Source organism: Cupressus sempervirens, chromosome 4, assembly GCF_028749045.1.
Source record: "Cupressus sempervirens isolate cs-2001-9-10 chromosome 4, ASM2874904v1, whole genome shotgun sequence".
NCBI classification, from domain to species: domain Eukaryota; kingdom Viridiplantae; phylum Streptophyta; class Pinopsida; order Cupressales; family Cupressaceae; genus Cupressus; species Cupressus sempervirens.
In genome coordinates, this window is record NC_143121.1 from 573,041,484 (window position 1) to 573,065,573 (window position 24,090).

General features: G+C 37.5%; 1 protein-coding gene across 2 annotated transcripts in view; it reads right to left on the reverse strand.

The window, feature by feature from the left end:
• Positions 1 to 891: 891 nt before the first annotated feature.
• Positions 892 to 24,090, reverse strand: part of LOC149562493 (exostosin family protein) — a 94,307-nt gene continuing 71,108 nt past the window's right edge. The window contains exons 8-14 of one of the 2 annotated variants that reach the window (XM_089825981.1): positions 21,552 to 21,665; positions 21,140 to 21,387; positions 20,901 to 20,981; positions 20,573 to 20,804; positions 1,778 to 1,876; positions 1,446 to 1,631; positions 892 to 1,311 (exon numbers count right to left, since the gene is read on the reverse strand). In XM_089825981.1, coding sequence (XP_089682107.1) covers positions 1,195 to 1,311; positions 1,446 to 1,631; positions 1,778 to 1,876; positions 20,573 to 20,804; positions 20,901 to 20,981; positions 21,140 to 21,387; positions 21,552 to 21,665 — 1,077 coding nt within the window. In that variant the 3' untranslated portion in view covers positions 892 to 1,194. The remainder of the gene's footprint in view (positions 1,312 to 1,445; positions 1,632 to 1,777; positions 1,877 to 20,572; positions 20,805 to 20,900; positions 20,982 to 21,139; positions 21,388 to 21,551; positions 21,666 to 24,090) is intronic. The other variant, XM_089825982.1, reaches the window with a different exon arrangement.

The window sequence follows — 24,090 nt, forward strand, 5'->3', positions numbered from 1 at the left end:
GAACTGAAGGTTGCATCAAGCTGAGGAGAATGTCTCAGAATTGGATTGATGGAGAGAAGATTGAGTTCCATGCTTGGAACGTACAAATAAAGGAAAATTAGTTTCCTTCCTCTAGACTGAATCTAGACATTGCCTTTTTCGACAATAGTGTATTCTTCTCCTACAAAAATAATTAAATCTGAGAGTGGTTGGAGGTTTGTGAATCAATCTTGATGATGAGTGAAGTGGCAGAAGGCACTTGAATCAATATACCAGGTGTTGAAATGGCTGTTTTTTCCTGCCTAACAGTACACAATCGTTATCTACAAATTGATGTCCTTGACCCGACGTGCTCTTGGTTTTTACAACCCAGCTTCAAAGATATCGAGCAAATCAAAGTTGCACTCTTTTTTCGTTGCATTTGCTGCGGTCTGCATTCAGTTGAATGAAAAAGAGGCGCTAAGATGCAAGCTCAAGGCGGATAACTTGGTTTACTAGTGAGAGTCTTGATCGCCCTGAAAAGGAGGGTTTAAAAACGATTTTTTTTTTTGCGGGGTGTGGGGAGATCAGAGCATGGAACTATACCGTACAGTCCAGTGCGGCGATGGCGCCCAAAACAGCAGAATTGGGTAACGTGGTGTTCAATTTAAGGGGCCGAAGATCTATAATTAACTTTGCTTCTGGTCACCTTCTATTTTGGGCACCTTTATTCATTTTTTGCTCCCTTTAAAAAATGAACGGTTAAAAAATACTGAATGTGCTCAATAGAAATGATGTCATTGTATTGAATAGCACACTCAGAATTACGTAAGTGGAAAAGATTATATTATATCCGAAAGAAATTTAATATTCAATAACCCTTGAAATACACAACTTTTGTAGAACTAAAAAATTATCATTGTGAGGCTTCAATTTTTGAACTGGAATGTATATTGAAAAACAAATTATTAGCTTATAGAAGATACCTAAATCAATAACCTGAACAATTTGATCTAAAATGGAGGTTATAACTTCCATTGATTTATTTATTATGAGAAGCAAAGGAATGATAAAATTACCCTGGAATTGCAGGGTTGTCATTCTCGTCTAAAAGAATGCACTTTTTCTTGTCTACGAAATTGTCAGGTTTCTTTGTACATGACAATGCCGAGCAATTCCTGAGTGAAGAAGAAATGTAAATGATTGACAACCATGTACATTTTTCAACCGCAGCCTTTACTTTTTACTGTTCTTGTTCTTGTTTTTTTGACAATATTGTGGAAGCCCGAATTCCTTGTTCCGAAAGCCGTGTTTTGATCTCCATGGATCATTATGCAGCTTATAGTGTAAAGCCTGCTCGTGATAGTTTTAAAATAGATGAAACATTATAAGTTCATAATATTTCCCACATTCTCTGAAACCAGGAAAGAATCTATTCATATTGCTACAATAATAACTATAAAAAAGAGGTACAGCAGTTTTTAGACCTGTATTAATGTTGAAAACACGTCATCCTCTGTAAGAAATGAATATTGTGCAGCCCAATCATCCAAACGACCATAGAATGCCTTTTGTCGTCTAGCTTCTAGCATAAAAGAATCTCGATATAGAAATCTTTGCCAAAGATTGCGCACATTGGCCAATTTGAGTTCCAATTCTGTTTCATTAAACCCCTGTAGGTGCAGAAAACCATATCAGCTAACAAGATGACACTAAATTGCTCGTTTTGACCTCAACCTTTAGCAGTATTTGGTGCTAATCTAGCAAAGTTATACAACATGTTCTCAATGGATCAGGATTCAGGTTAAGAAATGCATACTCTAAGAATTCGAGTTAAATTGGCAATATCATCCTCTGCAATACGGACAGTGAAACTGTCATAATTCAGCATATTCTCGTATGGCAGTTGTATGCCATCCTGCAAAAGAACAAACAAACTTGAGGAATGTACTCTTTCACTGTTTCGGGCACCCTTTGCCAAAAAATTTCTTTTTAATTTCAACTAAATACTACTCTCTTTGAACGATTGAGAATGCTATTCAGTTGGACACTACTTGTTTTTACATCTTATTCTTGAGAATTTGCTGGGATTAGAATTATTGAAATGAAATGCAAGAAGGAAAATTGATGGGATTAGAACATTTGAGCAATTTTGTATATAAAGATAATTTACTTTGTAGTTTTAGAAGAATGAATCATTTCAATCTATGATTGTTGCTAAAGTAATTATTGCAAAGAAATCTGAGCAAAAGATGATGAAAATTTTGATGATGTTTGGAACGTACCATGTCAAAGGTTTTGACTTTCCAAATCACAAACATTTGGACCAAAATGGTAACAGTGCAGACCTATTTAAATATGGTCAAGATGGGACAAGACATGACATACTGAAATTTTTGCAGCAGTTCATGAGGATCCCCAATCAAGAGAAGCAAAAAAAACATGAGATTAAATATAAATTGTATTCAACTGCATTTATTTTTCAAAAACCCCAACACTCGTATTCAAATAATATCTCTGAAGATATCTTTCTGTTTTTGTTTAATGCTCTCTATTGTAAATCTTGTATATATTAGAATGTTTCTAATTCTTATGATTTTTTTATTATGTAAAGATCATCTCTTTGTAAACTATAAATAGACATCTTATTCATTCATCAATTCATCCAATATTTTACCAATGACCTATGTAATATGATATCAGAGCTATTAAAATAATCTCTCGTGTGTTATTCTATTTCTATTTTAATGGTCATTTCTAGATATCATAAATCCTGAATAATAGATTTTTGCAATTATTTGTATGTTTCTTTTTAGAAACATTTAGATTGTAACCTCTATTAGGACAATTCATTCTTTGTTAATAATCATTCAATTATTTTTACCAATTACTTGTGTAATATGGTATTAGAGCCATTATATTTTTTTTCTTATGCATTGAAATTATCTGATCTAATTTTTTTCAAATTTCCTTTAGTGGTTTGTGCTTCATTGAGTGTGAAAAAATTTCACCATCTCTTTGCCCATAACCGTGTAGAGTTTTTCATCATTCTTTGTTCAGGTTAGGAGGATTGCTTCACGCCATTTGTATTACCCACATCTGTCTTTTTTTGTGGTTCCTTTTTCCTGTTGTCAACACTTCTTCCCTCCACATTTGGCAGCATTGGTGGCTTTCACGCTGCCCTTACTGGTTTTACATGACCATTAATGTAGTTATTCAGCATTCAAACAATACTGCTTGCATTTTTTCCATACAATACTGCGCGATGGGTTGACTCTTGCCAACCTCTCAACAATCGGCAACTGTTTGTTTGTTCATTGGGAGTTTCTTAGCCCATTTTTACCAGTTCAGTGGTCATTTTTGCCATTGCATTTTTTCTCAGCTTCTGTGTTCCACGCAGCTAGGATTCTCTGCTGCCTGCAAGCACTCTCACTCTCTCTAATCACAGCCGCCCAGGGTTTTCTTTCAGCCCTCTGTCTTTTTTCAGTGGTCTGGCCTTCAATTTCTTAAACTCTCATTTTTTTTGGAATTTGCAGAAATTTTGTTAGCTGCCTTGCCTAGGGTTTCCTTCGAAACCTCAATTTGTTTCATCCATTTCAAGTTCCAACTTCAGATTAGATGGGTTTTTTGAGACCTTAACTTGGTTGACTTCAGACTTTTCTAGGTGTGTACTCATGGATTCACGGTGAAATCTGTGCCTGTACATACCTCTATAAACAACACATTCAAATTTGTGCATTTAGCCATCTAGTCTTCTCATTTTTCGTGCCTCAAAAAGTGTGCAATGGCATCGTTGACCAACATTTTGTTGGAAGGCAGTCAAAATATTAATGGAAAGAACTACAGTACCTAGAAGCAGTGTATGATGATGATTTTTTAGTACAAGCATCTTGGGAAGTTTAGTTGGGCACAACTAAACTTCCCAAGGATGCAAGCAAAGAGCAGGATAAATTTGATGAGCAGAATCGAGAAGTTGTCATGCTCATCAAACTTTTTGTCACTGATGATCAGCTCCTGCAGGTTCCTTGTGATAAAACAATTGCAAAAAATTGGAGCCATCTGAAAGGTTTGCATGAAACCTTGGATAAAACTTGTGCATTCTTTTTGAGAAACATGCTCTTCTCGATCATGATGGATGATCAGGCATCCCTATAGAAGCATCTTAATAAAATCAAGGATATATGTGATCAATTGGAAGCCATTGGACAAAAAATGGAAGAAGACATGGTGGTGATCACCATGAAGAGTCTCCCATTTCCTATGAGCACTTTGTTGAAACTCTCAACATGCTTCCACACATTCTGATATTTTGTTTTCTGATCTCTATATAATGCTTCTTTAACAAGATCGTTGAAACCAACAATTTGGCAGGTAATATTAGCTCATATTCTAACAGTACAGTCTTCTCCGTGAAATCCACAGGCCACTATCCGTTCTCTTAGTCTTCTCAACAAAATCTTTATGCTTAGTCTTTTACAAGGCCCAAAGAAGATAAATGTTCAATGCAATTACTGCCAAAGTTTGGTCATATGAAGTTGGAGTGTTGGAAACACTTCGCTACTTAAGCCAAGCAATCTAATTCACAACTCAAGCGCATGCTGCGAAGCACATTGAGCCAAGTGAATCTGCCTTTTACACCTCCATGGCTAAAAGACTTGCAGATCATGTCAAATCCTTTGCCTGGTATATTGATTCAAGTGCCTTCTGCCACTTCACTCATCATCAAGATTGATTCACAAACCTCCAACCACTCTCAGATTTAATTATTTTTGTAGGAGAAGAATACACTATTGTCAAAAAAGGCAATGTCTAGATTCAGTCTAGAGGAAGGAAACTAATTTTCCTTTATTTGTACGTTCCAAGCATGGAACTCAATCTTCTCTCCATCAATCCAATTCTGAGACATTCTCCTCAGCTTGATGCAACCTTCAGTTCACATCAGTTCAATATCATTGATCGGGAAAGTCAGTCCCCAGTTGTAGTTGGTGTTGAAGATCATGGTCTTTTCAGACTTGTTGACTCTGGGGATTCTCAGGAGCTTTCTATGGCATCTCATCACTTCTCTATTAGTACTCTCTGGCATCAACAGAATGGGCACTCAAATGTACACTATCTTTCTCATCTTGTTTGGGAAGATCTTGTCATTGGATTGTCAACATTTCAGATTTTAGGAAGCATGTCAGGTTAGGAAGCAAGCAACATCGCATTCCTTTTTCAAACGACAACTCTTGGAGAGCTTCTAAGGTATTAAAACTACCCCATGTTGATGATGCGGACTATGGCTACTCCCTTTGTTACTAGGTCTAGGTATTTTTTACTTTTCTTGATAATTTCAGTCATAAAATGTGGATGTATTTCGTTCGTAAAAAACCAGATGTTTGTTGTATTTCAAAAGTTCAAATCATTTATAGAAAGAATCTGGTAAACATATTATTACTCTTAGAATTGACAAAGGGGGTGAGTTTTGTTCCTTTGCCTTCTCCCATTTCTATGATCAACATGGCATAAAGCGCCAATTAACAATACCCTACATTCCTCAGCAAATTGGTGTTGTTGAGTGGTGAAACCGCGTGATTGCTGAAATGACCTAGTCTATCCTTGAACACAAGGAGATTCCAAAGAAGTTTTGGGCTGAAGTTGTCCACATTGTTGTCTATCTTCTTAATCACTCTCCTACCATGGGTGTCAGGAAGCAAACTCTGGAAGAGGTCTAGTCAAGTCGTAAGTCCAAAATTAGTCATCTCAAAGTTTTTGGCTCCACTGCATTTGTCTAGATCCTTGATGCTAAATTCACCAAGTTAGATGGCAAGAGCCAAAAACTCATGCTAATTGGCTACAATGGTAATCACAAAGCCTACCGCCTAGTTGACATCGAGAATAATCATCTCATCTTCAATCGTGTTGTGATCTTTGATGAGCGGGCCATTTCAGCTCTCTCCTCCAGTTATGAATTTAGCGGATTAGTCTCTCCAAGCTCAAGACTTGGATATCCATCTCCCATTATGTTCACTTGAGGGGAGGGCTTCAACTGAGAAGGCTCTAGCTGTTCTTGTTCCCGCCTCTCCTCTAGTTCCTACTCCAAAAGGCTTAGCTAGACATGCAACCACACCACCTAATTTTTCTTAGGATTCATTTGACCTTTTGTTTTGATGATGATGATATCCTTGTACCTCTTGCTTCAGATGTTAGCACTTCTACTCTCTAGCCTAAGTGGTGGGCTAAGATGATTGGTGATATTCATGATGATAAGTTCATCGAAGGTAGAATTGATTGGCAAAAGAGAACACCTTCTAACCTAGTAAGTTTGGCTCTAATGGCCAACATTCACAGTGTATGAACTTGAAACATACACATAGGCAAAAGGCATACCTAAGTGGGAAGAAGCTATGCAGATTGAGCATCATAGCCTGCTGAAAAAGAACACTTGGGTTCTATCAAATTTTCCTTTAGAAAAGAAACCCATCGGTTGCAAATGGGTCTACAAAGTCAAATACAAAGTTGATTGTACTTTGGATAAGTACAAGGCTCATCTTGTTGCCAAAGGCTTCTGTCAACGAGAAGGAAATGACCATGAAGAGACCTTTGCTCCCACTGCAAAGATGAGCAACACTAGATTAGTCCATTCTATAGCAGCTCTGTGTGATTGTAAGGTCCATCAAATGGATGTCAAGAGTGTGTTCTTGAATGGTGAGTTATAGGAAAAAGTGTACATGACGAAAACTCTTGGGTTCAAGGTTGTTGGTAAAGAACACTAGGTACTCAAACTAGCAAAAGCACTCTATGGCCTAAAACAAGCTCCTTGGGTACGGTACATGAAAATTGATAAGTACCTCACAAATCAAGGTCTCCTAAGGAGTCCTGACTCAAATTTGTATGTCAAGACTACTAGCAGTGATATCATCATTCTAGTTATTTGTTGATCATTTGATTATTATTGGCAGTTTTGAATCGTTGATTCAAGGAATTACACAAAATCTTTGTTAGTCTTTTGACATGATCGACCTTGGACTTCTTCATTACTGCCTAGGTATCGAGGTTTGGCAATAGTAGATAGCATCTTCATCTCTCAGTCTAAGGATGCATGAGCTCAATTGGACAAATTCAAAATGTAGAATTGTAAACTTGCATCTACACCTATGGAGTTTGGTAATCGGGTTCTCCTGTTAAGAATGATTCCGCATTCAGACAACTAGTGGGCAGTTTGATATATCACATCACCACTAGACCTGATCTCAACTTTACAGTGAGTGACATATCTTGCTTCATGACAGCTCCCACTTTAGATAATTGGGCTAGGGCAAAGGACATCCTGCACTATGTTAAGGGAACTCCTGATTTTGGTCTCCTCTATGGATGAACCAAAGATGCCTAAATTATTGGTTCCACAAAATCGGATTGGGGAGGCTCAATTGATGACAAAAAGTTTACTTCTGGGTATGTCTTCAGTCTGGGCATAAGTTCTATTATTTGGATTAGTAAGAAGCAACAAGCCATGTCTCTTTCCTCAACAAAAGCTGAATTTAGGGGAGGAGTCAAAGTAGGTTGTGAGGCAATTTGGCTTACTAGGATGTTTTCCGACATCCATATGCCTCAAGCATGCCCGTTATCCTTCTTTTGCGACAATCAAGGGGTCCTCAAACTTGTCAAAAATTCAATCTTCCATGAACGCATTGAACATACTAACTTTCATTGTCATTTTATACGTCAGCTAGTTGAAGATGGATCCGTGGATTTGCAGTTTGTTCCTACGGCTGACCAAACTGCTGATATTCTCAACAAGTCCCCACTTCCAAAGAAGTTTGTCAAATTCAGGGAGTAACTTGATGGCATTGAAAAGTTGACCATTAAGGGAGGATAATAAAATAATAATATCTCAATGTTATTCTATTTCTATTTTAATGGTCACTTCTAGATATTGTAAATATCCTGTATGATAGATTATTTCTATTATTTGTATGTTTCTTTTAGAAACCTATAGGTTGTAAACTTTTAAAGAACAATTCGTTCTTTGTTAATAATCATTCAATTATTTTTGACAATTACTTGCGGAATAAGAGCCTTCTTAATTTTTTCCAAGAAGACATTATCTTGAGGAACCCAAACAACCTTATGAGACAACATTTAAGGAACTTCTAAAAGATCTTGAACTTCTGTATCTGCTGGAGATATGTATTATTTCTGATTTCGGTGATGAGCTGCTACCACAAAACACCCAACGCCACTGCTGGATGGTGTTATCCTCACTAATTGAGTTGTACAGCTGGATCTGCTGGCTCAAAAGACGATTAAAGTTGCTAGTAAACACTCTGAGCTGCAACTACTGGTTTGAATCCGCCCAAAACACACTGCTGCAATTATATCCTTCTTCCCACAACGGTGTCAGCTCTTTCCTAGAATTGTACAACTCAAATAGGAATGAATGCAAAGCACAAACACTATCACCAACTCCGCGATATGATCTCTGATTATTATAAATTGCTTCTACAAATCTGATCCAGAATTTCTCCTCAAGAATTTGATATCTCTTTGATAAAAATATTGATCTGTGATGGAAATTGAAACCTAAAAGGCTGGGGTTTTGTCTATCTCCCTCAACTACCAGAAGTTTTTGTTCTTGGTAGTCTGAAATTTGTTCAAACTCTGCCCAGAGCTCAAACATACAATAGCTGATGAAAATGATAACCTGAAATAAATAGAATGGCTGCCACATAGCCTTTTATTTTATTTTTCCCAACTTTTCCTCAAGTTAGAACTTATAGGGTTGCTCATCATGTTATTTTAATGAATTTAATCAGCTTTATTATATTTTATTTCCCTCTTTGAGATAATCGAACCAAATGGGCTAATTTACCATTATAAAAGGTGACCACTCTTTTAAACATAATTTATAACATCATTACCTAGGGAAAAGTGTCATGCTCCTTTATTATTATTTTATTTAATCCAATTTAGGAAATATTTTAATATTTCTCAATTTATTCATAAAAATGTTCATCTGGACTCAGAATTGAAATCCGACTAAAGCCACCTATCTATGGATGAGACCTGAATGTTGCAGGCCAACTGTCAATCTCCCGTAAAAATAGGGATTCTCCCAAACAAATAGGAACTGCAACCAAAATCTCCAAATTTATCTTAGAGGTCCCTTGATGTGTTTTGGTCAACTCTCAATCAATTCCTAAAAAATAGAAATCCCTCCTAAAATTTAGGAGAGTGTCCTAAATTCTTAAAACAGCTCACAAAGCCCTTGTATATCTCCACAAGTCCTTGAAGATTCCCCCCCAACCAATCCATACTGCTAACCTACATTAACCCGGATAATAGGTCAACCATGCCCAATTGCCAATCACCTATGAAGGGGACATTACAACTCCGACTTATATCCAACTGCAAGAAAACATTGTTCTTGGGGATCTCTTCTTCAGGTTTTGTTTGGAAGAACAAACAAATGAATCTTTATCAGACAAAGAAACAACTAATTCGAAACTACCTGAAAAAAAAAATTGAACAAATTTCTAACCCAAATCTCGAACACACATCCGAACCCTAATTCGAACGACATCTTAGTATTTAAATGCGATAGCATATTTTTCTTGAGTTTTATAAAATGACAACGATTGCCGTGAATAAGTGCCACTTCTTATAAATAGATTTTTGCATTTGTAGTTAGCTATGCACAAAGAAGTGTGCCTATATATAGATTTTGCCCTTATTTTATATGAATCATAAGGCACACCTATTAATAGATTTGAATAATGCAATTCTGAAAGCATGTCTGCAGCTTTGATATTTGTGGATGATGTGTTTAATCTCAAAGTTGTTTCAGTGGCATCATCTAGGGTTACTGGTTTAAGGGCACTTACCGTTCCCTTGAGTGCATCTCTCAAGCCTTCAACAAATAGTTTTGTTAATCTATATTCATCAGTCCTTGATATTCAAACTGCAATCCTTTGGAATCTGTTGTGTAATCATTCAAATTTCCTTGTTTAATCTGGGTTAACTTTTTAAAATCCTCTTTGGGTGTTTACTACTAATCAGTTTTTGTAAGAATTCATCATAGGAGGTTATATTTTGGTGTCCTTGAGTGTGGATTCCATAGTAGCACCATTCATGTGGTAATCCTTCTAAATGGAGGATGGGAAATTGGAGTATGTCCTATTTAGTCATTGGGCTAAGAGCAAGATCTTTGTTCAACATTTTCAGCCAAACATGAGCTGTGATTTTTCTGAATCCATCAAAATTCAGAATGTTACTTAATTTGCATTATGTTTTACATCCTTATTTGGACGTCTTGTGTCTTTCTTGTATGTCTAATGTCTGTGGGCTTCACAAAACTCCCTAAAAGGTTATAAGTTATCTAATCTTTGATTCAAGACTAGCATTGTCTACAGTGCTATTTGTGCATTGATCAATTCCTTCTTCTTCCCTTGGTATATCTTCCCTAGGTAGGAAAGGTGGCTTGGGTACCTTAGTTGTTGATGATTTGTTATTGTTCTCCAAGTGGTTGAAACTTATGTCTCTACCACTCAAACAATTATTTATACAGTCATTTATTGAATTCCGCATATTTTGCAAAGCTTGGAGTAGTGCTTGGTTCAATTCTTCTATTTGGCTTAGAAGGGCTTGATTGGCTTGTTGCATAAAAGTTATCATTTCATTGCCTAATTGTTTATTCATCTTGGCTTCACTCTCTTTTCTTTGATAGGCTTGCATTAACTAGCCTCGCAAGATGGCAAGATTATGCTCTAATACCACTTGTAATGGTCCCTACTAGGAGGCTGTCAATTTTCAGTGATTAACATAATTACTATACATACAAATTAATTCGATTTATGAAAACAGTGGATGATTCATGATGCATTTGGTAGTAATGTATCTAAGACTGCTCCTTACTTCACTCCTAAACTCAACCCTAAGGGGAATGGGGATTTACTCGTTGTAGAGCACTTGACACCTAATTATAAGTAGGCCTCGTGAAGGTTCCAAGACCCCATCCTTATCCCGTCTTGGAATTTGCCTACCTTGTATTGACAAGTCCCAAGGCTGGACCGACGTTGAAACATATGTCGATGTTTTGTGTGGAGAAAGTCAAGGCCCATGGTGTTGAGAGAGGTGGATGACATGGACACATGGTGTATCTATGGGTTTCCCACAAAACTGTGGGGAGAACAACCCCGCAGAGATGCGTCGTGTTGACAAGTGGCATCGTCCCCTACTATTCTTTTGACCACCGATGTTTGGAGATGAAGATGGGTCATTGTGAAGCTCTTTCGCAACATTGTGAAATTTTGCTTCACAGTTTTGGCAACTTTTGGGGACACCAACTTTATTTCATGGGCAAGGAAAATTGTGCACTTTGTAAACAACCTTGAACATATGTGCAAAAGTGCACTTAGGGAAAACCAGCTGAAACCTATTCTACTATACAGGGTGTTACATTACAAAGTGATAAACAAAGCCATTTATGGGCTTGCTAAAGTAGCTTCCTTTTCTAACTAGCTTTTTGCATTTTACATGCTTCTGGGCAGCCAACCGGAACCAAATTTGGGATGCTCCCTTGGAGGTGAGAAGGCAAAGATTTGTGGAATGCTCCCTTGGAGGCAAGAAGGTAGAGATCTGCCCATGTCTCGATGTTAACTTGGAGCAAGAGGGGGGACTCTGTTGAATTCGCCCTCACACTCTAAGATGAGTGTCATCGAGGGCAACTTGTGGCTCTGACTCAGGCATTCGATTAAAACCCATTAACAGGCAATGGTGTCCTTCATGATAATAGTTTCTCATCGATAAAGTTCGACGACTCTCTTGCTGCTGCAAAGGCCGCTTTTTAGTGTTGCATCTTGGGACCATTTGAGTATGAAGATTCAGGGTAGAGGGTGATAGATGCACAAATGGCATCAAATTCCCCCAAGAAGGTGGAATCCACCCCCTCCTCCCCCTTGGCTTCCTACAGGTCCAAAACCATGAGGGGGATGCATTTAGGAAAGATTGTGGGGTCTTCTCCCTTTAATGCCCCCTCATTTTGGCAGTTGTTGCTCCTCTCCTCCACTTCATGGTTGCTTTCACAAGGAAGCTCCAAATATTGTCACAATGTGGTTTCCTTTATGAAGTAATTGCTTCCACTAGGGAGGTGCAAGGGGAAATCATTAGAAACAATTTTCTGAATATCCTCCTTCTATACCTGTCGGCTAGGCTCCCTTCTTTTTTTCCAATCCCTCTAAAACCGTCACTACCCGCCCACGAACCATAGACAGTTTGTATGCCAATAGGCACAATTCTGGGTTTTTACCCAACTACTTGGTTCTTTCATCTCTAGAAACCACTTGTGAAGCAAGGAGCTTCTCATGTTGATATCCCAAGATGTCAACTTGTTGAATCGCCCACAAAACTTTGGAGTTGAGTTCTTCCTACCGAAGGCTGTACGTGTGCTCCTCCTTAATGGCTCTCAACTCCTCTTGAAGATTTTGCAAAATTTCCCTACAACTAATCTCCTCTTGCTGCTGTGTGGGAGGGGAAAATGTGGTCAAACTCTGCCCATAGCTGGATGTTATATAAGCGCTTAGACCAAGGTTGAGATCTTGATACCGTTGGTAGGAAGAAAAAACCTTTGGATTTCCTTGGAAGGAATAGGCAAAAGGAACTTACCCATAGAATCTCTCCATTAGAGAGATCTATAGATAAGAGGATGTGATATGTCAAAAGCCACAAAAGCCCTTTGGATCAACGTGTTGTCGTGCATCATCAAAAACTGATCAAATTGCCTAGTACTTTGAGAAAAATGCCTTGAATCAAGAAAAAGTTGAAGATTGTACTGGATCTTCAGTCATTAAGATCAATGCCCCACCGGGCATGCTAGAAAAGAAGTTGTTGTCTCCCAAAGTTGCCCTTGGGAGGCAAAGACCTCTATGGGAAGCCTAGCGAGTGGGGGGACACTTATTGCGCCTCTCTATATGACCTTCGGGATTTTAGAAGTTGGCTCTTTGTTGAGTGGAGGAAAAAAGGGTGCTAAGAGGTTTTGGCAAAAATTGAGGTAATGCACCAAACTTCTAACCGAGCACACAGGCTACCTCAATATAAGGTATCAAGGAACGGAATGGATTCCTTTGTTTAGAAAAGGATTCCTGGCCTCTAAAGGACAAAACTCTTAAACATAGAACATAGCATACAATAATAACTACTAGTAGAAAAACAATGTGCATAGTTTAATCAATAGTTATCCATATGAGTGTATCAAAGTGTGAGTTTGCACAAGAGATACTCATAAAGACAATGTGATTTACAAAAAACACCAAAGGGCCTGAGGCGTAATTGATTACATTGACAATCTTAGAACTAAATAACATTCTTAAGGCTTTACAGAAAGGAATCCTCTCGATTTCAGTAATAGTTCCCGATTTGGACTCTCAGACTCCCTTTATAATGCTTTTCCCTCCCCATTTTAAAGGCTTGGGTGTAGCCTATCCTCTGCAATCGTAAGTGGCGTAAAATTCGTCAGCCACCCTTAGCTACATTTATCAAGTCTTAATCATCCCCTTGCCTATCCTTTGAACATCAAACATTTGTCAAACAACACTCTAGTCAAGATAGTGGTACATAACGTGGGCATCTAAATCCACAGGCATGTGAAAACTGGTGAAGCAAACATCCCTATCTGCGATCGTCGCCACATATAAAGACGCATCCCAAGGTTGGACCCATGTTGAAACGTCTATTAATGTTTTGTGTGGAGGAAGTCAAGGCCCACGGTGTTGAAAGAGGTGGATGACATGGACATGTGGTGTATCTACGGGGTTTCCCATAGAACTACAAGGAGAACCATCCTACGGAGATGTGTTGTGTTGATAGTAGCACCGTTTTCTGCTATCATTTCAATTGCTGTTGTTCAGAGATGAAGGTGGGTCGTTGTGAATTTGTTTTGCGGCATTGTGAAATTTGACCTCACAAGTTAAAATATTTTGAACATACTCTTCCTTAGCATAATCACTGCAAACCATTTCTTCCACACTCTCACAATTATACTCATAACCACATACTCCTTCCATGTAATGGTTTCCAAGTATGGATAATTAGGAAGCTCAAACCTATAAATAGAGCCTCACATGCAAGTAATGGACAACTTGGAAATCAGTAATTACATTCCTGAAAGTTGCCAGTTGACTATCCTCAATAGTGAGCAGTTGGCAAATGCAGAACAAATTCCCTCCTTGGCAAGATACTCCTGGTTGGGCATATATTGGTGATGTTGAGCTCAGAAGTGATCAAAATGGCCTCAACTATACTCTTAAGATATATAATGATGACATGTCAAAAGTCTATCTACAACCATTTGATGTGGAGGGAATTTGTTCTGCATTTGCCAACTGCTCACAATTGAGGGTGGCCAACTGGCAACTTTCAGGAATGTAATTACTGATTTCCAAGTTGTGTCCATTACTTGCATGTGAAGGTCTACTTATAGGTTTGAGCTTCCTAATCATCCATACTTGGAAACCTTTTCAATGTCCAATGCAATCTGAAAAGCTTCATGCAAACTGGATGCGTCTTCACTCCTCAATCTGTAGCTCATCCTTTTGCCGAAGGCTCCTTAGTATACAGTCAGTGCCATTGCATCCTGAGGTCTACACTTCTCAGGAATCACTTGCAATGCTTTCATGAACATTTTGTTGAACTCAGGAACTAACTCACCTTCTCTAATATGAATTTCCATGAAATAATGACTGAAAACTCACAGACTCTTTCACCAAATTATTCCACGAAAGTAATTTAAATTCATCCCAGTGCTGACTGAACATGGTAACAGTTTGGAAAACAAATCTCTAGCATCATCTTTTAGGGACTGTGCATAGAATCTACTGCATCCTCTCAATCAATTTCATAGTCATCAATCAAATTGCTAAATCTCATAAGATATCTCTCAGCTGATTCACCTCTACTACGACTAAATCTTGGAAGCCTATCTCTTACTTCAACTGGAATCACATGTGGGAAATCAGTAATGCCGCTAAAGTCTATGGCCCAATACCTCTGGATGTTAAAATTACTTTTCAGATAAGATACCTGAGGCTGATTACAAACCATGGCTATTCTTGGAGCCATGTTGGGATACATCAATTGTTCATACAACATAAGCCAATGCTCTTAGAAAGAGCTTTCTACAGCAAGAAATCTTATAGGTACTATAACATGATCTCATACAACAAATCTTTGAGTTCTCATTCAACAATATAATTCAAATAGCACACATACTTGAATACTTCTGATAATGCAGAGAAAACTGAGAAGTATGGAGAACTATTACAGTTTCCCTTCCTGAGTGCTGTTTTAACCTTATAGGGAATTATTTCATAAAACAGGGGGACTACATGGAAACAAGCTATGGCAACGACCCATCTTCTTCCTTGGCTTAGAACATCACAGGTCTGAATTGATTCTTTCAGGTTCCTTCAATCAGAAAGTCGCCAACTCTTTGTAGAGGAATGTATCTTCAAGAACATGAAGATTCTTCCAAAAAAAATCACTTCTGGGTCTTTTCGCCAACAAAGTCACACATTAACTTCACAATCGCTGCAACAAAACTTCCCAGACTTGAAAAGATTATAAATCTGAAACAAACTTCAGATTCGCTTACAACCTTGACTCTTTCCCCACATGGAACTAACACAGATATTTAAGAGACTCTGGGAAACAAGTTTACATAATATTTCAAAGCTTCCTCAGTAGAGTTGCCATTTTGTTGGTGTTTCCAAGTGATGATTCAGATCTTCCTAGGAATTAGCCTTCTTCTGTTAACAGAGATCTGAAATCACTTGGCCAATTAACAAGAATTCCCTGCAAAATGCAAGCAACTCTTCTACGCTTTGGGCTCTGCAAAACCCAAGTGGGTAAACCTATTGTGAAACATTTTAAGCAGGTGACAAGATCAGGGTGTAAATGGAGAATTGCCTGATTTGGCAGATATGGCTTCCAATGAGATGTAACAGTGCAGGCTACTTTTTTTATTACAGAGTCGGCTCAACATTTATTTAATGTCGTTCATTTACAAATGGAAGCTCAGGGTCAACTACAGCTTAATGTAAACAACATGAAATCAAAGCTGATTTATATTTTTGAGTTGTTACTCAGACAAACCACTATCATGTATGGACTAGTGCCTAATTTAGGGCTGCAGAGGCAAACAGTGAACTGAGTAAAATTCCCATAAATGCTTAAGGTGCAGATCACTGGAATTACAATATGCTAGTTCTTGAAATTGACAAATCCCTCTCATGATGGCCAGGGATTCTTACTAAGGAATCCATATCATATATGCAAATCACTATTGTTTATGCATAGCATTGTTTAACCCCTTCCTCCACAGAGAGCACATGAACAAACAACACAAAACACTGCATAATGCAAAGCTGAATTCAGATATAAATGCTTGACTTATTGAATTCAAAAGATAAGCATACATTCAATGGAGAAAATCCCAAACCAATTACATAATATGCAACAAAATGAAACGCCTGCATTCATGGAGAAAGAAATACAATCTCATTTGAAACCCTACTTCCCAAAATTAAGCTACTACATACATGCTGCTTTTTCATAAATTTTCTCAGCCTCTGTGTTTCAACCTTGGAATTCCTCTTATAACTTGAGAGATGCAACAAGCTATAGGCTGACCACACGTTTTTTTCCAAAAGCACATCTAGTTTGTCAGTTATTTGCAGAGAACTGCTTTCATCCTCAATGATGGTCCACATGTTTTGTCCTTTTGCATTGTTGTTGAGTTGGCTCCCAACAAGCTCAAGTGTTTTGGCATACCTGGGAGGTCTCTGAGCTCTTCCGGTTTTGCTCCTAGTGATTCATGACTACTATTGAGCTGCAAATGTAAGATTTGCATGCCAGTGTGACATGAACAAAAGGTCCCCAATAGATGATTCTCATGCAGTGGCTAGTGCAGGAAGAGGGTATTTGATGAGTCTTCTAGGGTACTGATTGCCAACGCATCCTCCTGCATTTACTTCACACCCATTCTTCCTTTGATGACTGGCTCACCCTATTGGAGCGAAAGGTAGCAAACAGAGATTGTCTGCATATACAAGAGGTTGAATGATCCAGCCTTTGCCTCCGGGTATTTTGACATCTTTCTATCCACCTTTCAAATTTTTGACAACTATGTAGCCACAAAACAAAATATCTTCATGGCTAATTCCTCTGTACACCTCTTGCTACTCAAACAACTGCAACCATGTTCAAAGCATGGTGGATGTCTCCATTTCGGTTATGAATTGGAAACCTCAGAAACATTTTATGAACACAGATGCATAACTCTGAACTCTGTTGATAATCTATCCTCTGGCTTCTGGAATAACACTCCATGGTGGTGACCTTTAATTAAGTCCAGATGTAGGCAATTCCTAAATAGATCCTGGGAAAAAGATTACAAACCCATTGGGATTCCGATCACAAATAGGCTAAATTCAACTTTCAAGGTCCTTTTTTATGGTAAAATGGATTAATCACTTTCTCCTGCTGATTGAAAATCCCCTGCCTTGTCTTGTAAATGTCATTTCACTCCTTGGGATCTCCATTCTTCCGTTTTGCCTCATAAAATATTGTCCGAAGTATTTGACCTTGCCTACTTGGCATCCTTCTTGCTCATGTGGCACTTACATGTCATCGCAAGATAAGTTTGACCAAGCTCTGACCTTGCATTGGCTGCTTACTCACACACCCCGTCTGTCTGCTAACATATCCATTGATCCCTTTCACTACCCACGGGAATGTGCAGTTTAGATATTCTCTTTTAAAAAGTACATCCCACCTTTCCACTGCATTCCTTGAGTGCGTGGACAATCACCCTGGAATAGCGAGGTTTGCCCCTTTTGGATTGTCGGCACACCACCCTGTATCTCCACTGCAGCTTGCATTTCGTCGTTGTAACCTCCACAGAAGTCCGAGGTCCATCTGTTGCAGATTCCTTTGAAACCATGCCATACACTACCATACATCTCCGCTAGCTCTTTCAAACTTGCTCTGCATCCTCAGTGGAAGGCCGAGGTGACTGTTCTTGATAAATTGCACTTTTGCACCTATATCTGGCTCTTCAAAATTCATCCCACAGAAGCTAAGGGGCACACAATATCTGTATTGTCCCAAGGTCCAGAACTCTAGAAGTTGAGTTTAATTTCTTCAATTTTAATTATAAAGACTTCCTTTTAATCAATAACTTTGAGTGCAAATGGGAGTTTGCAAAGGATAGCTTTAATTTTGATGTCACTGAAGGATATAAACCTGGTGCTCTTCAACTCTGATATCTAGCCTTTGCAGGTTATCTGATAGCTTATGACTGTTCTTGTTGTCGGTATGATTACAAGTCTTATTAAGGAGAAATAATGACCAGTGAAGCCAGAAGTAATCTATTGTTTGAAGATGACAAGTAATGTGAATTTGACCAATTATCCACCCTAAAGATGATGATAAATTTATCAATATTGAATGTAGTTCTTCTGTATATACAATTCCAAACGTATATCTTATGTGTTGAATGTATATCATTGACCGAGTGTCTTCAGTTGTGTCTTACTCCATTTATATTTCCTGTAGTTTTCTAAGTATGCAAATCAGGGATCCAAAATTGGTTTTATGTATTCATGACTTTGATCACTTTTATCGCTTTGTGTTTCTGATGTCCACGATAATTATCCCCTTTTTATAATATTCTTATTAATCTAAAGACGTCTGTTATATGTTTGTTTTCTCTAATCTCCACTACCAGTTTGGACGGCTGCGTGCTTGGTTATGGCCAATTCCTTTTCTTCATTTCTACTTACTGCAGAAAGAACGTTCTCCAAGTGTGCGTTCGTATGTGAATTCCTCCTAAAAATTCATTCCTAGCCTTTGGAATCTGCCGTCATATATTATCTTGTACAATATGCACCGCTTACTGTCGATTCAATGTCTGACTCCAAGTTGATGTGGCTGCTGCCTTCCTCCCTCCTTTGTTTTCACTTCTGTAGGAAAGGAAAGGAAAGGTGGTTTTATAGTCCACGATACTATGCCATAGTTTTTGGGTTTACATATGGTGACAGTGATATGGGACTACCTCGTACTCTTTTTTGAGAGGCGCTTGGCGCTACAAACGAGGCTACCATCACCTCTTTATATGGATATGCTGTCCTACCATAGATCGCAACCCTATATTCTTCTTTCTCCAATGGTCGTAACATTCTGAATGCTCCATTCTCGAAGAAAAGTGACCTTTGATTGTTGTTTGATTATTTCTTAATAGAATTAATCATTTGGGTCTGATTGATAATTATAATAGTTAATTTGCTCATACTTGTGCTCATTACATTTCTGTGGCTATAGTTTCTTTGCAAATTAGAAGAGATGAAGGTTTAATATAATATTATATTATTAATAGATTGTATTGTATTATGATTATATTATATATATTGATTAAATAAAAATAAGGTATTATATAATATCATATTATGTAGCAATACTATTATTTATTTATTCAACTATTATATTTATTTATTAAGATTTAAATGTTATTATTATATTAATAATATGTTATTGTAATATATTATATTATTTATTATTCAAATATTATATTGATCATTGTGTCATTATTTAACTAATTTGATCTCTAAGATTGGGGATATCACAATATCCCTCTTAGCCGTAGTACCCCATAGTTCTGCTGCATACTTTAGCTTGTTTTCAATGACCCTACAGATTCACAGGACAAGTCTATCCTGCCAAGGAAAAGTACCATTCGCCACAAAGAGAGAAAAATTTGACTAAATCATGAAGGCATGAAAACAAGCAAATTCCCATCCCTGCATATCCTAAACAGGACTAATGCCAATTTTACCAGTTTCTCATTAGAAATTCAGGGTTGCCATTCATGTTCCTGCAAAGATCATGGAGAGTTATATAGGAAATAGAATTATGTTGCTCTTTTTTGCTGGTTTATAGTCTGAAATGGAAAATGTCAAGTGAAAAACAGCTGTAGCATGTAACCCTGACCATGCACATTATCTTCTCTATAACATATTACCAATGTTGAAGTCATTGCATATTTATGCAGGCCTCTCACCTTTGTCACAGATTTCTAATTTTATTTAGTATGTACCTACACTCAGGAATGGATAAGTGTGCATACTAGATTCCATAATTCCTAGACTAACAAATCAATAGCTATATCTTAGGGCTTATTTCACATTACACTTATTTGTGATGCTTTAATTTTTTCCCATCACCGAACTGTGTAGGATATAACTTAAGAAGGGTCATTTTATCTCAAAAGCATGTTTAAAATGTGTAATAATTAAAATTTATATGTATAACAAGGAATTTGCTTTCCTGAAGTGACATAAGAATGCAGTGTTGTTCTTGTAACGAGACTTGAAAAACATGAAAAACTACTACATTTTTTTTTCTAATACAAAAAACATACCACGGAACTTTTATAAGTGGTTACAAATATAAATTGCAAATTGTATTGAGCTGCATCATTAATATGTCAAAGAATTAACACGTTAATAGAGAGACTAAGTGTAACAGAAATTATTTTTTAGAACAAGATCCAAGTTAAGATGAGAACAAAGATTATTGAGCAAACCTGGATAATTACTGGGATACATCCATGTAGAATACTGTCCTCCATACGTCCACTCCAGCCATCACCAGGAAACACACCACAAAAAAGTGAACTACCCAACTCTTCATAGTAATTTGGGCTTCTGTGTGAAACAACAATGACATCTTTTGTACTTTGTCTTCCAAGCTTTCCTTCCTTGTTTGGTTCTGAAGCAAATTGCGCAGCAAGTTTTTGTCTAATACCTAAACTATAACTACAAATTATAGAGCAATTTAAATTACATGCTTAATCCCATAAGGATACAATAAAATAGGTCTCATTGACAATATTACACCCAAAAATTGCATACCTCGGCTCTGGTCTATTATTTTCAAAAGCTGCACCCAAATTTCCATTGAAGTAAAAGAGTGTTGGGCGTTCTCCACGTGGTCTACGAGCAGCAGGAAAGAGAGGAATCATACTAATATAGTTTCTAAGTGATAATAGATGCAAAAGACCTTTCTCAAGATGTTACGATGTTATTCACAAATGCAAGAAAATGATCAAGTTCCTGACACATTCGTAACAAAAATAGAAATTAGTAATTACCTTGCCCATATCCTCAACTTGATACCATTTGGATCTGGCTTTTTCCATGCTGGAAGTACCAAGTCTTTATCTGTTTCAAAACATGGGTGAGTACCTCTTCTCTCAACAGGAATGTCATCCCAGTTGTCCCCCCAATAAGCAGTTGTTGAATGATTATATTTAGAATTTGTGTTTCCCCAATGAACCAACATTGTGCTATTCCATATCTCCTTAGGGGCATAGCAAGCACCCTCATCCCAAGCAAAATTCTGGAAGCCATGCATAAAATATGTTTAAAGATATCAAAACATTTTATCCTCGGCAATGCAGTATTTATTACAACTTGTAAGGTATGAAATTTTTTGTCTGCCATTCATTTTCCCTTCTCAATGATAACCCAGATATGATAATCAATAATTTCTGTGTTTCTTACCCAAATATGATCGTGTCCAGATGAACGATTCCAAAAGGGATGATGCTCTCTAATATGATAATAGGCTTTTTTGTAGAAATCCAATGTAAAGTAGCTTCGCAATCCCATATGATTCTGAAAAGCAATACACTCATTAGCAACATAATTGTAGTTCAAAATCTACGTAAATATATTTGGCACAAAAAGAAATGTCATTTGACAAGAGTCCTACTATTCAAGTGCTTGTTCAGTAATTCTTAATATATCATTTAAAAACAACTAATACTAAAGTTCAATTGCACTAAGTTTCATTTCAATAAGAACTAGATGTTCTTTCTAGACAATTCTTATGGCAAGTCAAAGTGGATTTTGGTTGAGTGGGAGAATATTTGTAGACAGAAGTTTGTGGGTGGCCTGGGGTTGTGATAGGCAAACATTTAGGTCAGGCCTTGGCTGCTAAGTTTTACTAGTGATGGTGCACTAATTGAGATCAAGTTTGGGCCATGATTTTGTCCTCTAAGTATTCAAAGGAAGTGGAGAGTGAAGATGTGTTAGCAAACAGCATGTCAAGCAAGGAATCAGTGATTTGTAACACACTTAAAAGGCGCTTATTTAATAAAAAGGGACTGTTTTGGATTTGCAACAAGGGTTTTATGGTCATCTCTTGGTTTGATTCTTGGGATGGTTATCCTTCTATCATGTCCAAGTGTCTGCACTTACAATATCTCTATTATGGTTTCTTGGAAGCCGGATGGGTTAGGGTCAAAGATTTCAAGGTATCCCAAGCTTGGGGCAGGTGGAGGTGTTTACTTGGAAGGGTTCTCGAGAGTGGCCAAAAATGTTTTGATCAGTTCAAGAGTTTGGTGAGCTCATGCCCCGTGCTAGTAATACTTATTTCACTAAACCACTTGAGTTAGAATTTGATGCAGTGGGTGAATGGATAGGTGCTGTCCTTACATAAAATAAACATCCGATTGCTTTTGAAAGTAGGAAGTTGAAAGGAGCTATTCAATCTAGGACAGAGATGCTAGCAATAATGCATGCTCTTGCTAGGTTCAGACAATATTTACTTGGGAGTAAATTCACAGCGAAAACTGATCACAATAGTCTCAAATACTTTTTAAACCAGCAAGACTTAAGTGAAAGACAACAAAAATGGGTAAGTAAATTGCAAGGATATGACTTTAACATTGTTTATGTGAAGGGAAAAAGAAATGTTGTGGCTGATGCCTTATCAAGATGACCTCCTTTATGTTCCTCAGTGGACATTACAGCTGAATATGGTAAAGATGATTGGGCTTCAAACTTACTTGAAGGCAAAATTCATGATGACAGGTATAAGGTGCAAAATGAGTTGATATTTTATAAGGATAGGATTTTCTTATTGCCTAATTCCATGTTCAAATCTGAAGTTTTGAAGTCATTTCATAATGCTCGTATGGCTGGTCATCCTGGTTTCTTTAAGACATACAAGCAAATTAGAGAAAAATTTAGTTGAAGGCATTAAAGCTTCAAGTTCAAAAGTTTGTACAAGAATGTCCAACATGTCAACAAAACAAACACAAAAACACATACCTAGCTAGTTTCTACAGCCCTTACCCATACCCAATCGAAAATGGGAGAGCATTTCTATGGATTTTATAATAGGTCTATCAGCTGCTCAAGGTGAAAATTGCATCCATGTTGTGGTTGATAGATTGACTTAATTTGCACATTTCTCTGCTATATCAGTTATATATACAGTAGTACAAGTAGCAGATCTTTTCTTTAAAGAGATTTTCTGACTCCATGGGTTGCCTTGGAACATAGTGAGTGACAGAGACAAAAAGTTTATGAGTTTGTTTTGGCAAGAGTTGTTCAAATTATGTGGAACCGAGCTCACTCCCAGCACTAGTTATCATTTGCAAACGGATGGTCAAATTGAAATTGTTAACAAATGGCTGGAAGGTTACTTAAGGAATTTTGTTTTAGGACAGCAGAAGGCATTTGTGAAGTGGTTGCACATGAGCGAGTATTGTTACAATTCTACCTATCATATGTCTATCAAGATGTCACCTTACATGGCTCTCTATGGCTACAAACCACCAAGTATTTTAGACCTGGTTTTGACAGATAAGCGGGTTACCCAACGTTCCAGATTTATTACAATAGAATAAGGACATTGTGAAATCATTGAAATAGAACCTTAAACAGGCTTAAAACCAACAAAAATCATATGCAGATCAGCACAGAATAGAGAGACAATTCGAAGTTAATGACTTGGTGTACTTAAGGTTGCAGCCTTGCCAAAAATCTTCTCTCAAGAGAAGTGGAGCTGAGAAGCTTAACCCAAGATAATACAGGCCTTATCGAGTGGTTAAGTGGATTGGAGAGGTTGCCTATGAGCTAAAACTTCCTGCAAGCACCAAGGTACATAACATTTTTCACGTATCCTGACTCAAGAAGGCACTTGAGCATAATGTTACTCCATTAGCCATCTTGCCACCGTTGGATGAAGAAGGGAAACAGATATTGATTCCTGAAGCAGTCATTGATACCAAAGAGAGGACTCTCAAGAAGG